Genomic DNA, 12,846 nt, shown 5'->3' on the forward strand with positions numbered 1-12,846 from the left:
AATTCGATTCAAATATGAATCCGCTTGCAATAGTAGATTCATGATTTGTACTTTCGGTCCATTTTGCATCTCAATGGGGCTATACTGACGGGCTCACTATTATAGCTCGAGCATCTTATGACATTGAGGTATGTTTGTAGTCACATCAGGATCGTTACCTTAGTTGTTTCTCTCATGTTTTTGTGATCTTTAACAAAAGAGAATTAAAAACAAAAAAAGAAGAGAAAAACCCACGTTTGGGGTAGTTGTAGCTTTACTCATTAGGAGATAATTGCACTGTCTTGTTACGAGATTTGGTGTAATTACACATAAATTTTGTATATTCGAAAAAAAATTACACATAATAACCTGATATTTGTCTTTGCCCAAGAAATAAATCCACTCATTAAAGTTAGTTTCAATAAAAGCTTGAATAAAAAATCATATTTACCCCTAATTGGCTTATTTTACATAAAAAATTTATTTGACCAGTGATAAATTTGTAACAAGTTAATCAGTGCTAAATATGAATTTTTATTTAACATTTTTTTGTTGATGAACAATTTTGGGTTAAATATAATTTACCCCCTGTATTAATGAAAAAGTGCAAAAAAATCCCTGTAAAAAAATAAAATGCAATTTACCTTTCTAGGATTTAAAAAATAATACAATTTACCTCCCTTTAAATTGCTTCGTTTTAATGTCACGTGAAGGTAAATTACATTTCACCTGTTAATTTTATTAACATATAAATCTATTTATTTGATAAAAATAAATATTAAAATACTAAATATAACTTTTTAAATTATAAAAAAATTATATATAATTATAACAAATATCATAAAAGGGCGACGTAATTATCGTATTCATTAATATAGGGTGTGGGCCATACCTGGTGCAATATTTGTGAAAAGAAACTAAAGTTATGGACCTGAGCATTGTTCTTCTTTTTTGTGGGTAGTTGTGGGCTTACAGTTGGTGCGTTTGTGAACCCCATTTCCCACATTTGTGAGCCCTCATTGTAGTAAAGCTGTGGGCTTCCGTCAGACTTGGCAAAATCGCCTTTTCCTTGCCGAATAACTCCTTTACTGCATCCTCACAATGTCCCACAAGAGCAGCACGTGCCCTGCTGTCCTACCTCTTTATTGGTCGCTACCTGCCGACTCATTGTTCCCCGACTCTACGTGGGTGGGTTGGAACGGAAAGTTGGGGAACTAACTTTGATCATTTATTTTTGGAAAAAGAAAATATGTTCGTGACTCAATTCAATTTGTGAGGTGCCGAATTAATATCACGAATTCTACATTTGTTGCATATTGTGTAATAAATGAATGCACAAGAACTACATGATGTTCTTCTCGCAATTCCTAAGGAATTTGACCCATTTATCGTTACCAGAATTCAAGATTCTTTTATTTATAAAATTGGACGAATTGTGAGACAAGAGTAGAATTTATATTGTATTGGCAATTTTGTTGCATTGAATGTGATTTGGATCGGAGATCAAGATCATTTTGAGGGTAGTTCGAATCCTAAGTGTTTAGGAAAAGAAAAGATCGTTAGCCTCGTTCTGTAATTTTCAATAAAGACCCTCAAATACTTAAGTCGGTTTGAAAGATCGAAAGAAAGTGAAGGATGTTGGAGATAGAGTAATAATAACATATCATGACCCAAAATAAAACGAGTATGTACAAGATAAAAGCGTACATGTATGGGTTCACGTCCCATGATCTCAAACTCCTCTGTACAAGATAATCCACGGCGCTAATTTTGGGTTACAGGTAAAGTCGAGTTGAGCGCGACTCAAAAAACACATGGATCCTTATCCTTTATGAATATTTTACTTTTATGGGGAGTGTATATTTTTATTTTTTTAATGTTACAATTGATATATCCCCATGAAAATGTATTGATGATTATATATATATATATATATATATATATATATGTTAATTTTAAAAAATAAGATATATGCAAATTATCTCTCTCTATATATTCATCCTAAATTATGTCATTAATTTGTTTCTTTTTCTGCTCTTTTTAATAAAAATCATGATTTTTTCAATGACCATCAATATTTTCAAAAAGTGACATCTCTTTTTTATATCTTTTTTTATTATTATAGTTATTTATTATAATATATAAGTGCACACATATGAATGTGCATATACAATTAAAAATGTTTAATAATAATATCTCCCGCGACGACAACATTAGTTCTTTATTTGGTATCTTGACCGCAAATGCAGCAACAATTACTGGAAATCTTGGAAATATGCGAACAATATATATATATATATATATATATATATATATAAATTGCACTATGTATGAAATCAATTCAAAAATTTTAATCTATGATCTATGTTTTTTTAATATTTCAAAATACGAAACATTTTAAAAAATTAGACATAATTTGAATAAATTTTTTTCAATATGATATATTCAAACTCACCAATTATATGAGTAGATATTTACCCAATTAGGACACTTTTGTATGTCCAAGAATTTATATTAAAATAAACAAAACGAGGAAAATTTGTCCTCTAAAATTGACCAACAATATCAATATCATACAACTTTGAAATTTCGACCTCCGATCATATTGTGATAACATAAATACATATATGTAAAAGTAGAAGATCAAAATTCCTTAATTTCACATTCTCATAAGTGACAATAAAAACAAATAAATCATATAATTTTGTATTGGAAAAACGCTAGTTCAAATGTTATTTGACCACACTCGTCAAATTAATTAAGCTCGTACGTGGCAGACATATATATCAATTATTTTACTTATAATTGTATATTAATAGTAAACATCAATACGTACATTAATTATTAATTCATTTAAGTGTGATATTGAAATCAAATTTGAACTAGAATTTTACATGATAAAAGAGTTTTAATTAAAAACCCAGAAAACTATAGGACATGAGTAATTAATTAATATTTATAGTAATAGCAGTAGTCACTCGGAAAACATTATCTACCTAATCAACAAGCTCTAAGTGGCTTCCCGCAGAGGCAATCGTTGTTCACAAACGACGACGCTTCAAGATGATCAAACGGCGACCCCGCCGGAATCGGCCCGCAGAGATGGTTGTGGCTGACGTCCAGGTGTCCGATGAATGTCGCCGATGATATCGACTTTGGAATTCTCCCTCTCAACTTGTTGTATGATAAATCCAACACCGTAAAATACGATCTCGACCCGAATGCATCTGGGATGTAACCTTCAATGGCGTTCCTGCTCAAGTTCAGTATGCTGATGCTCGAACTAATCAAAGTTGGTGGAATCGGGCCCGAGATTTGGTTTCCGTCGAGATTTAGGGTCGCCAGAACTGCCATTTTGCCTAGAGAAGCTGGTATCGGGCCGGAGAGCTGGTTCAGGGAGAGATCCAAATCCGAGAGTCGGTAGATGTATGAGACTGAGTTCGGAATCGGCCCGTTTAGCTTGTTCTTGCTGAGTAAAGCCCGACTCAACATTCTCAGTTTCCCGAAATTTCTCGGAAGAGTACCTGAGATTTTGTTGCCGCGGATGTCTAAATGCATCAAAGAAGATAGATTGGTTAGCGACCGCGGAATGGTGCCGGAGAGCTGGTTATCCGCCACGTTCAACACGGTGAGTCGACTCAGTCTGCCTATATCGGCCGGAATCTCGCCGGTGAGCTGGTTTCCGATCAAGTCTAGGATCCGAAGGAAAGGCAAAGAAGCAATGCAGGACGGGATTGGGCCGGAAATGCCCTTCCAGTCGGCGATTGTGAGGCTGGAGAGTCTGGTGAGCTGGCAGATGGCCGGAGAAATGGAGCCGGTCATGTACCCGGTTCGACGGGCCTTTTGGAAGATGGGGTCCTCGGACTCGCCCCGGAGGTTGATGTCGGCGACCCGGTGGGTCTCAGGGTCGCAGCTGACTCCATACCAGTTGTGGCAGCAGTCGTTGCCCTTCCAGGAGTTGAAAATGCCGAGGTAGGGTTCGTGGAGGGCAGCCTTGAAGGCGAGGAGAGCTGCCCGGTCGGAAGGCGGGCAGGCATTAGATACAGAAGTTAGAGATAAGAGTAGTATAGTTGCTGATAATGCGTACAAGATGGTGGTGGCCATTGATGAGTTTGTGTTGTTCCTTTCTCGCTCTAAAACTCACTCTCTCTCAAACTGTGACAGAGTTTTGCATGTGAGACTGTTGCTTCACTGCTATCATGCACGTTCAGCAGTAGGCTGGCGGGGGGGTTATTTATAGCGTCGATATGTCGAAAGACGGTTTTGCCCCCACGTGTGTTGTGTGAATATAGGTGTACAAGTCAACATGCTTGAGGATAAGATTGAGATGGACAAAAAAAGAAAAATTTCTTTCATTAAAAAGATTTATAAAATTAATCAAAGGAAATATTTTTCTCTATCATATGATTTCTTGATTTGACAGTTTTGCCCTCACGAGTGTTGTGAATATCAATTTTTAATCTCGTGATGATTTGATTGCTTGAAATAATATTTTTCTCTCGATCGAACCAAGAATACTACAAGAAAAAAATACAATCATCCCGTTAAAAAAAAAGGTTCTTGAGACCAAATCGAGTCACTAGGCGAGTAAACTCTTCCGGCTCGTAGAGGTGAACAAATAAATGTAACCTCGACTAGGAAGATCTACCTGGGCATTTGATTTTAGGGTGCAAGTCATGTTGCAGAACGAACTCATACATAGATATATAGTATGTTTTTACTAAGTGAAAATCGAATGAAATTGTTACTTCTTAGAAATGAGAAAGAAAGTCCATTTTTAAACGTAGTTTGTCGGTAAAACCAATGATTCTCTTCTAAAAGTAATAAAGGGATCTTTCTCTAATCATTTGTCGATCAACGTATCAAATAATTGAATTCACAATATTAAAGTTATATTTTAAATAATTTTAAGAATTGAAAATTTGTTGGAAGTAATGTGTATAATATGGATATCTAAATACAATAGTAAAACGATACATAATTACATACCTCGGAATATGAAAAATGGGTGATTGATTACTTTTTTTAAATTATACACTAATCACACAATAAGTGTATTGCATATGTTATATAATTGGTTCATATTCGATCAGTTTCAGTCTAGATTAAATTTATTCTCTCATTTTCTAGTTTGAAACTTATTCGAGTGTGTGTATGGAGACAGACATCCTTCTCAAATAGATGGACACATGACATCTTCTCATAATTGGCGTTGAACGGTACGGTGTACAATATAATTGGTGTTCAATGGCACAAGTTATTACCTATTTTCGGGACAATTATATTTCACATCCAATAAATTAGTCCTTTTGTAATTTTGGTTCCATTCTTTTTAATTGCAGCCACCAAATTACATCCCATAACTCCAAGAAAATTTGCAAATTTAATCCTAAACCTTAAACCCATAATTTTTTTATGGGAACATCAATCAACACTCCTCAAGACTTAATAAAGCTCGAGCCTTTCGCATGATGATTCTGTCAGAAACTTAATAAAATCAAGATTTGAGACTAAAATTGCAAGTTTTCTTTAGAATTATGAGATGCAATATAGTGGTTCAAAAAATAATTAGATCAGAATTGCAAAAAAAAATAATTTGTGGGACGTCGTAAAACATAATTTTTCTCTTATTTTAACTGAAGTCTCACAAATTTGTCTTTAAAAACGTGTCTCGTTAAAAAGAAAAAACCCTTGAAGCTCATAAGTGGCGAAAACTTTTATTTCATAAATACTAGTGCAGGATGCATGCATATTTTCAAAATATAATGAGAGAAAATCAAGTTTAGATTGCAGTGAAAGTTAACAGTAGAGAAAAAAAAAAAAAAGTAAAACTAAAATGAGTAGAATTTAATGTTATTTTGAGCCCTCTTCAATTATAGCATAGGAGATTGATTGAAAGGGAGAGGAAATGGGGGATGTTGGGCCACGTAGCTCTCTCTAGCTATTACTTGTCCAGATTCGAGGAATTATACATGACATAGGGACACACATTAAATCTTGCATTTTGTGAAATTTACATCTTTGAGAATGATACCAGAATATGACTTTATGCTCTCTTTTATTAGATTTCGTCGCAGTTATTTATGAAGAAAAAAAATAAATTAATTTAATAATTTATTAGTTACACAACAACAAAATTTATGAGTGTTTGAAAATAAAAAATCAATAAAAATAAATTTAAATTTTTTTAAAAAAATATAATTGTATTAATAAATTACACAAGTCATGGGTTTGCGCGTAGTCCTGAAATTGGGCCCCCCGAGATATACGATTCGGACAGTAAGCTGATCTCTCTGCCCTCCATATTAAATTCTCCGTTTGGTACCTTAGCAAGACAGACGCCTATTTTTTCCACTCAAATTTGTCCACATCTCTCACTGCTTGGACTGCCTTATCACCTCCCTCCACTCATTGCCCCCCACAATAATTCACATCCCAAAAAACGACAACAAAAATAATATATACCCTAATCCATGTCTGATGAAAATTAACTGTGACAAGCTCGTTATACGTAAATAATAATCAATAACCCTTAGTTAAAATTTCAATTTTGTTTAAAAAATGTGTCTATTTTGATGAAAGAGTATCTCATTTATGTGAAATGATGTATCGATTCGACTGAATAATCATAATATTTTGATAGTATGTTTTCACCATTAAACATGTCTGTACAATCATGCATTTTCAGCTTTTATAAATAGGCTTTTCTATTTACTTCGTTTTCATCTATTTTTGTTCCATGCATTATTAAGCAATAAAAACATTCCACAATAAATTTAATTTATCATTTATCATTTTTCAATAAGTAGATAAAATCAGATAAATGGAATATATATTTAAATTTTGATGAGCAAATATAAATAAAAGCAGGTTCGAGGTGGCAAACAGTATGTGAACAATAAATGTGATGATGACAGTGCAAATATGCATGTACCCATAATGCAAATCGTGTACTTCATCCGGAGGTTAACATGTAAAATCAAATCAAACATCAAAATGTCATACTTTTGTGTGAGTGTGTGTGTTTTGATTTTTATTTTAGGTGTAAATGTGTAATCATTACACAAAAATTATCATATTTGTTGGGTTAATTGAATTCTTAAGAATTAATAACATAATTGAATAAAAAACCTTGAAAATTTTTCTTGAGCAGTAAAATATAGGAATGATTACGCATTACTCCTTGAGATTTGGTATAATTACATGTCGATTTCCTACGATTTGAGAAATTATATTGAGTATCCTTAATGTTTGTTTTAGTCTAACGAATAAATTCCCCCAATTAGTCAAATTCACCCAATTTGTGTACATTAGAAAAAGAATTAAATGAAAATCTATTAATTCACCCTCCATTGACTTATTTGAAGTCAAAATCAATCTTTTTGACCAAATTACTATAAAAATATACATCATCACATGCATTAGTATGAGAAGATGTATAAGGATAGTTTGATTAGGAAATGCTTTTGTTTGATATGCAATAAATTAGTAATAAGTTAGTTGGGAATAAATATGAATTTTTATTTAATTTTTTTAATTAATATCAATAATTTCAGTGAATTCTGATTAACAAAGTAATAAAGACAAACGCTATGGAGTACTAAACGTAATTTTTCAAATTATAAGGGATCTGTGTATAATTATATCAAATCTCAAACGAGGATGGTATAATTATCTATAAAATATATTTCAAATATGATTTAAAAAAAAAAACTACTGAACGGACATATACCTATAGAAGAAAAATTTCATGACTACTTAGGTGGAAACAACACTTCATCTGTTCATTCAACATCATCTCCTTTTCCACAGTAATATGACTACTTTGGTGGAAACAAAAAACAAAATTTCGAAAAGAAGAAATCAATTTTGATCTCTTCACTTAAAAAAAAATGAAAAATTGTGTACAAGATCTCAGTTGCTCTGAGCATCTGAGGAACAGTTGTCGTGTTTCAGACACACAGAAGTTGCAGTTTAAATAATCCTATGATTTAGTTCCAAATCAAATCAACTGATCAGGGCTCAGATTTTATTCATTCATTAAAAAAAAAAAAGGAAACAGAATATTTTATTCATTCGTTTTTTATAAGAAAATAATTATATTGCCCTCTTTTCATGTTTAGCATAGTTATACGTAAATCTCTTGTAATTTGAAAAATTATATCTAATACACTTAATATTTATTTCCACTCAACAAATAGATCCCTTGATTAGTCAAAATTTATGGAATTTGTTGATATTAACAACAAAATATAAATGAAGAAATTCATACTTCCCAGTTCCCACCGATGAACTTATTAGTGACTAATTGCAAGTCAAATAATTTTTTTTCTAATTAAACTATCTCTTAGAGTGCATGTGCGTATATATATAAAGAGAAAAATAATTCAACTGAAATTTTTTTTATTACATGCGTATTGCATCTGTCTCAAATAATGATGGTTTTTGCTGTTGCAGAGGAGAACATTGGAGCTCAATAATGGACGAAATATTTCATGGAAAGAACACAAAAGAAATAAAATAATTAAATTTGTCTGTAAATGATTAGAATTAGTAACTGGAAAACATGTGAAGTAATCTTAACGAACGGATCTTTATTGTCCTAATTAATGCCACCTGATTGGACTATGTGTGTGTCGTCATTGTTTCTTAAATTAGTCCATTCCACTCCCTAATTGGTTGGTAATGATTTAATTTAGTATTTTTTTCGTATTTCTGTGGAGCGAGTTTGATTAAATCTGAATTAATTATATAATAAGTATAATACACTGATCATATGGTTCATGTATATTTCAAATGAAGTAACTAACCACTTAGCAAGTATGTCAGACTTGCTATGTAATTCATTTTATTCGATCGAATTTGATTTGAGTAAAAAAATTTATCCTTGTGAAAATCCCACTTTTATTTTCATACACCAAAATCAAACAAATAACTATAAATCCACATCGTATGTAGAAATTACTGTAAAATTATAAAAAAAAAACATTCCAATATATGAGATCCGAACCAAAAATCTTCTATATCAGATAAAGAGTTTTTTGGGCACTTAGCCGTATCATTAAGTCGTTAGGGTTGCCGTAGAAATTGCAAGCAATCCATTCATGAAAGTTTGGAGTCTATTATGATCGATTCAGTACTTTTCTAACGGATCTTGCAACGGAATTTCATTATTGGCAAATCCATGGCAAAATATGTTACAAAAAAGACGAATAAAACATATTTTCGTCCTACTTCATATGTTTTTGTATTTGTTCATTATCCTTTCTTACTATTTTTTTTTTGCTTTTATTCTACCAAGATTTTAATTTTCTTTCACTTAATTGTTAGTGATCAGGCTAGTGCAACAAATTAGATGTAAAAAATTTAGCTAACTTTTGTTAAGGTAATTTTATTTTTTTTCTAAATGTGTATGTATATATAGTCATTTTAATGTTGACATTTTTAGTTTGTCTCAATGTAAATGAATGTGTTTAGGTTATAGTTGATTTTATATATAGTCATTTTGATTTTGAGTTTTTTTTTAAATTTACTTTAGCTTCAAATAACTTTTTTTTTATATTATATATAGTTTATTTTTTTACTAAAGAATAAAATTTAAATTTTTTTTTACTTTATTATTAAGAGGAATTGCTCAGTCTCCTCACCTTCACTTATTAAGTAATTGGAGAAGTGTCGGCAAACAAAAGAAGACAATTGTGCTGGTCTGAGAGCTTATAATGTAGTGCTTTTAAAATGAATCAAAAAGTAAATAATTTGAATTGTCTTCAAGTTATTTGCTAATCATATTATTCTAAATTGAATAGGATAAAATTCGAAAGGTGAGTGCTGATCTCAAGATTTATCCGGTCATCATCGAGCACTTTGGTTAACAATCGATAGCTATGGTCGGAGACATGAAAGATAAAAGAAAGGTTGAGTTTGGTGATGGGATCGGAGGGAAGAAGATGCACTTATTCTATCTCGACTAACACTACATCTATGGAAAATTGAAGTGCACAAATATAAAAATGCAATGAATGAGGCTAAAGGCGGAAAAATTTGTTACTGCATTGGAAGAGATTATGGTCCATAAGAAAATGAGTCGGTCACAATAATCTGCTATCTCAAACTCACCAACCATCTATAAAAGCTTTTAAATATGAATTTTTCAAAACTTTACACTTTTATTTTATGGATATATTAAATTATCTTTTGTTATATTTACTTTAATTTAAATATTTTGCCAGATTTAAAAGTTATAGATTATTAATGACGAAATAGATATAATTTACGAGTTGAGTCCCAGGAAGGATGGTGTCTACTGTCCAGTCTACTTCCACACTAATCTATCATGCTTCTAATTTGTTTTATTTACTTTAAATGTATACTTAATTTAATCTAAGCCATTAATTTTAATACTTTAATGTACTAAAAAATGCAACAGATGAAGAAAAAAAGGTCGAATGGCGAAAGTCAATGAACACGGGCGGCGTGTTGGTGCCGGAGGAGGTCGGCGACTTGTGGGCTTACGGCGTTATGTGGTGGAGGTGATATCCCAACCCAAAGAAAATCACATGGTGATGATGGTGTATGCATGTGAGAGGGTCGACCAGGTCCAGAGACATGGCATGAGAATTGGTTTGGTGGACTGACGTTAATCAAACCCTTTGCATTTATTACAACCTATGTACACACACACATTATCTCACTTTTACGCAATTCTTGGAGGCTGCAGCATTCCTCACACACCACCACCACCATTACTTTGACGACAATCTTGGAGGCATTTATGCAACAATTTCTTCCACCATTTACTACCACACTACATCATACGAAACTCCCCACAATGTTCTTTCTGCACTTTTCTTTTCTATTATTTATTTTCAAAGGATAATTACACTCTCCTTCTCCAAAGTTTGGTGTAATTACAAATATATTCTCTATAGTTTGAAAAATTATACACAACATTCTTCAAATTTGTTTCAGTGTAACAATTAAGTTCCTCCATTAATCAAAATTCACTGAATTTATTGATATTAACAAAAAAAAAATGAATAAAAATTGATGCTTACACTCGATTGATTGATTACTGATTTTATGCAAATCAAATAGTTTTTTTCGAACTAAACTACCCTTATAACAATTAATATATACATCCACCCATGCGTTAACGCATACAGACGTATGAAGGTAATTTGATCATCAAAATTTATTTGACATACAATAAGTTAGTAATAAGCCAATCAAGGGTTAATATATATTTTTTTTCGAGTTTTTTTTTTAATATAAACAAATCCAGTGAAATTTGACTAACGGATATACTTATTTATTACACGGAAGCAACCCTCAAAAATACTAAATATAATTATCCAAATTACAGAGAATTTTTATATAATTACACCAAACTTTAAAAAGAACTGAATAATTAGCCCTATTTTGAATTCACAACATTCGGCTGCGGAAACCTAGGTTGAACCTTGGACCTTGTACTTGTTCCGTCACCCACGTAGAGAAAATATGATGCAATATGTGATAATGATAGTAATAGAAAACTTACATAAATGTGATGTATATATTGATATTGGATGGGACTTGAACGCAAAATATTTAGATTTCAACTTTAACTGCCAGTCCACAATCACTGAGATGGATGCAACAAAACTTCCAATATTTAGTAAGTCAAAGTGATTTACAGTCAAGATGGGCCGCATTCGTTTTTTGGGCCTCAAAGTAGAGTGGGCTTCTTGCAAAACCTGATCAATTGGAATTACCCAATTGAACCTATTGTTTTATTGGACCAATGTGGTCAGTCTGTCCGACCTACTACACATCTCGAATATATGCCCGCATTGAGCCATGCTAAAAAGAACACTGAAACGGATTTAACGACTTGAAAATGGGGTCACCAGCAGAACCAAATATTTCGAGAAAACCGAGATAGTGATAACAATAAGGTTAGGATGGTGGGATTGAAGACCTGACGTCGCTTTGACGGCGGAATGACATCATTCCTCGACACACAACAGTGTAATTGTAAAGGATTGAATTAAGCATCTCCCTGACGTCCACGGCGCCGTTAAATTCCCGTTTTCAGGATTTAGCCCGTACTCCACTGCCTTTCTCTCTGGAGGACTGTCCACCATTATTTTTAATTTGGAAATTAAAAATAACTCATAATTAATTAACTCAAGAGATGGAAAAAAACGAAAATTAATTTATTTTTTAAAAAATAATCTTTTTTCCATCAAATTTGCGAGGATTTAAATTTTATCACTGCTTTTTTTTATTTTTCTTTAAATATAAATTCGTATGAAATTTTCCCAAAAGAAAATTATAATATTAAATTACATTTAAATAAAAAACCGTGGGCATGGTTTTATATTTGTTTTAATAATCAAATATATACAATCATCTCATAAAAAATTCTTAATAATTTATATTAATAATATGTATATATATATATAAATAGATAAAAGGAGACATATGATCACGGGAAGTTAAAAGACTTTGGAGGGTGATTGATTGTACATGGAGTTGGAGCAATGTACGTGGGGCATATTGCACCATACACATTGAGAAATTGTACATTCAATACAAACCATGTGATTTGATGACTATATTGGAAAACGAGATGATCATGTTGATTTCATATGATTGCAAATACCACATCAATTTTGGGTGCACTCAGTTTTACCTAATTAATTTGTGTTTGATTCTGAATCCTGTTGGAAAGTCTCAGGCGCAAGGAGGATATGATTTCATGAAACCTGTGGTGGTTATTGTCTCTTTCACCCACCTAATTCTCTTTTTTCAAAATTTCCAAGAATTTTGGATGTCAAATTTCAATACTGAGTCCAATTATTTTTTTGGAATAATACATTTACA

The 12,846-nt window shown here is 32.0% G+C and overlaps 1 protein-coding gene across 1 annotated transcript; it reads right to left on the reverse strand.

Annotated features, from left to right (window-relative positions):
- Positions 1–2,812: 2,812 nt before the first annotated feature.
- Positions 2,813–4,193, reverse strand: LOC105163553 (uncharacterized). The gene has a single exon (XM_011081954.3). The coding sequence runs from the start codon at positions 4,081–4,083 to the stop codon at positions 2,980–2,982; it is 1,104 nt and encodes a 367-aa protein (XP_011080256.1). The 5' UTR covers positions 4,084–4,193; the 3' UTR covers positions 2,813–2,979.
- Positions 4,194–12,846: the final 8,653 nt, after the last annotated feature.

The sequence above is a fragment of the Sesamum indicum genome, linkage group LG6 (genome assembly GCF_026168435.1).
Source record: "Sesamum indicum cultivar Baizhima isolate 11 linkage group LG6, ASM2616843v1, whole genome shotgun sequence".
In the NCBI taxonomy this organism is placed as follows: domain Eukaryota; kingdom Viridiplantae; phylum Streptophyta; class Magnoliopsida; order Lamiales; family Pedaliaceae; genus Sesamum; species Sesamum indicum.

What these genes read in the sequence shown, in the direction of transcription:
- LOC105163553 (XM_011081954.3), bottom strand. Translation starts at nt 4,083, where the DNA reads ATGGCCACCACCATCTTGTACGCATTATCAGCAACTATACTACTCTTA.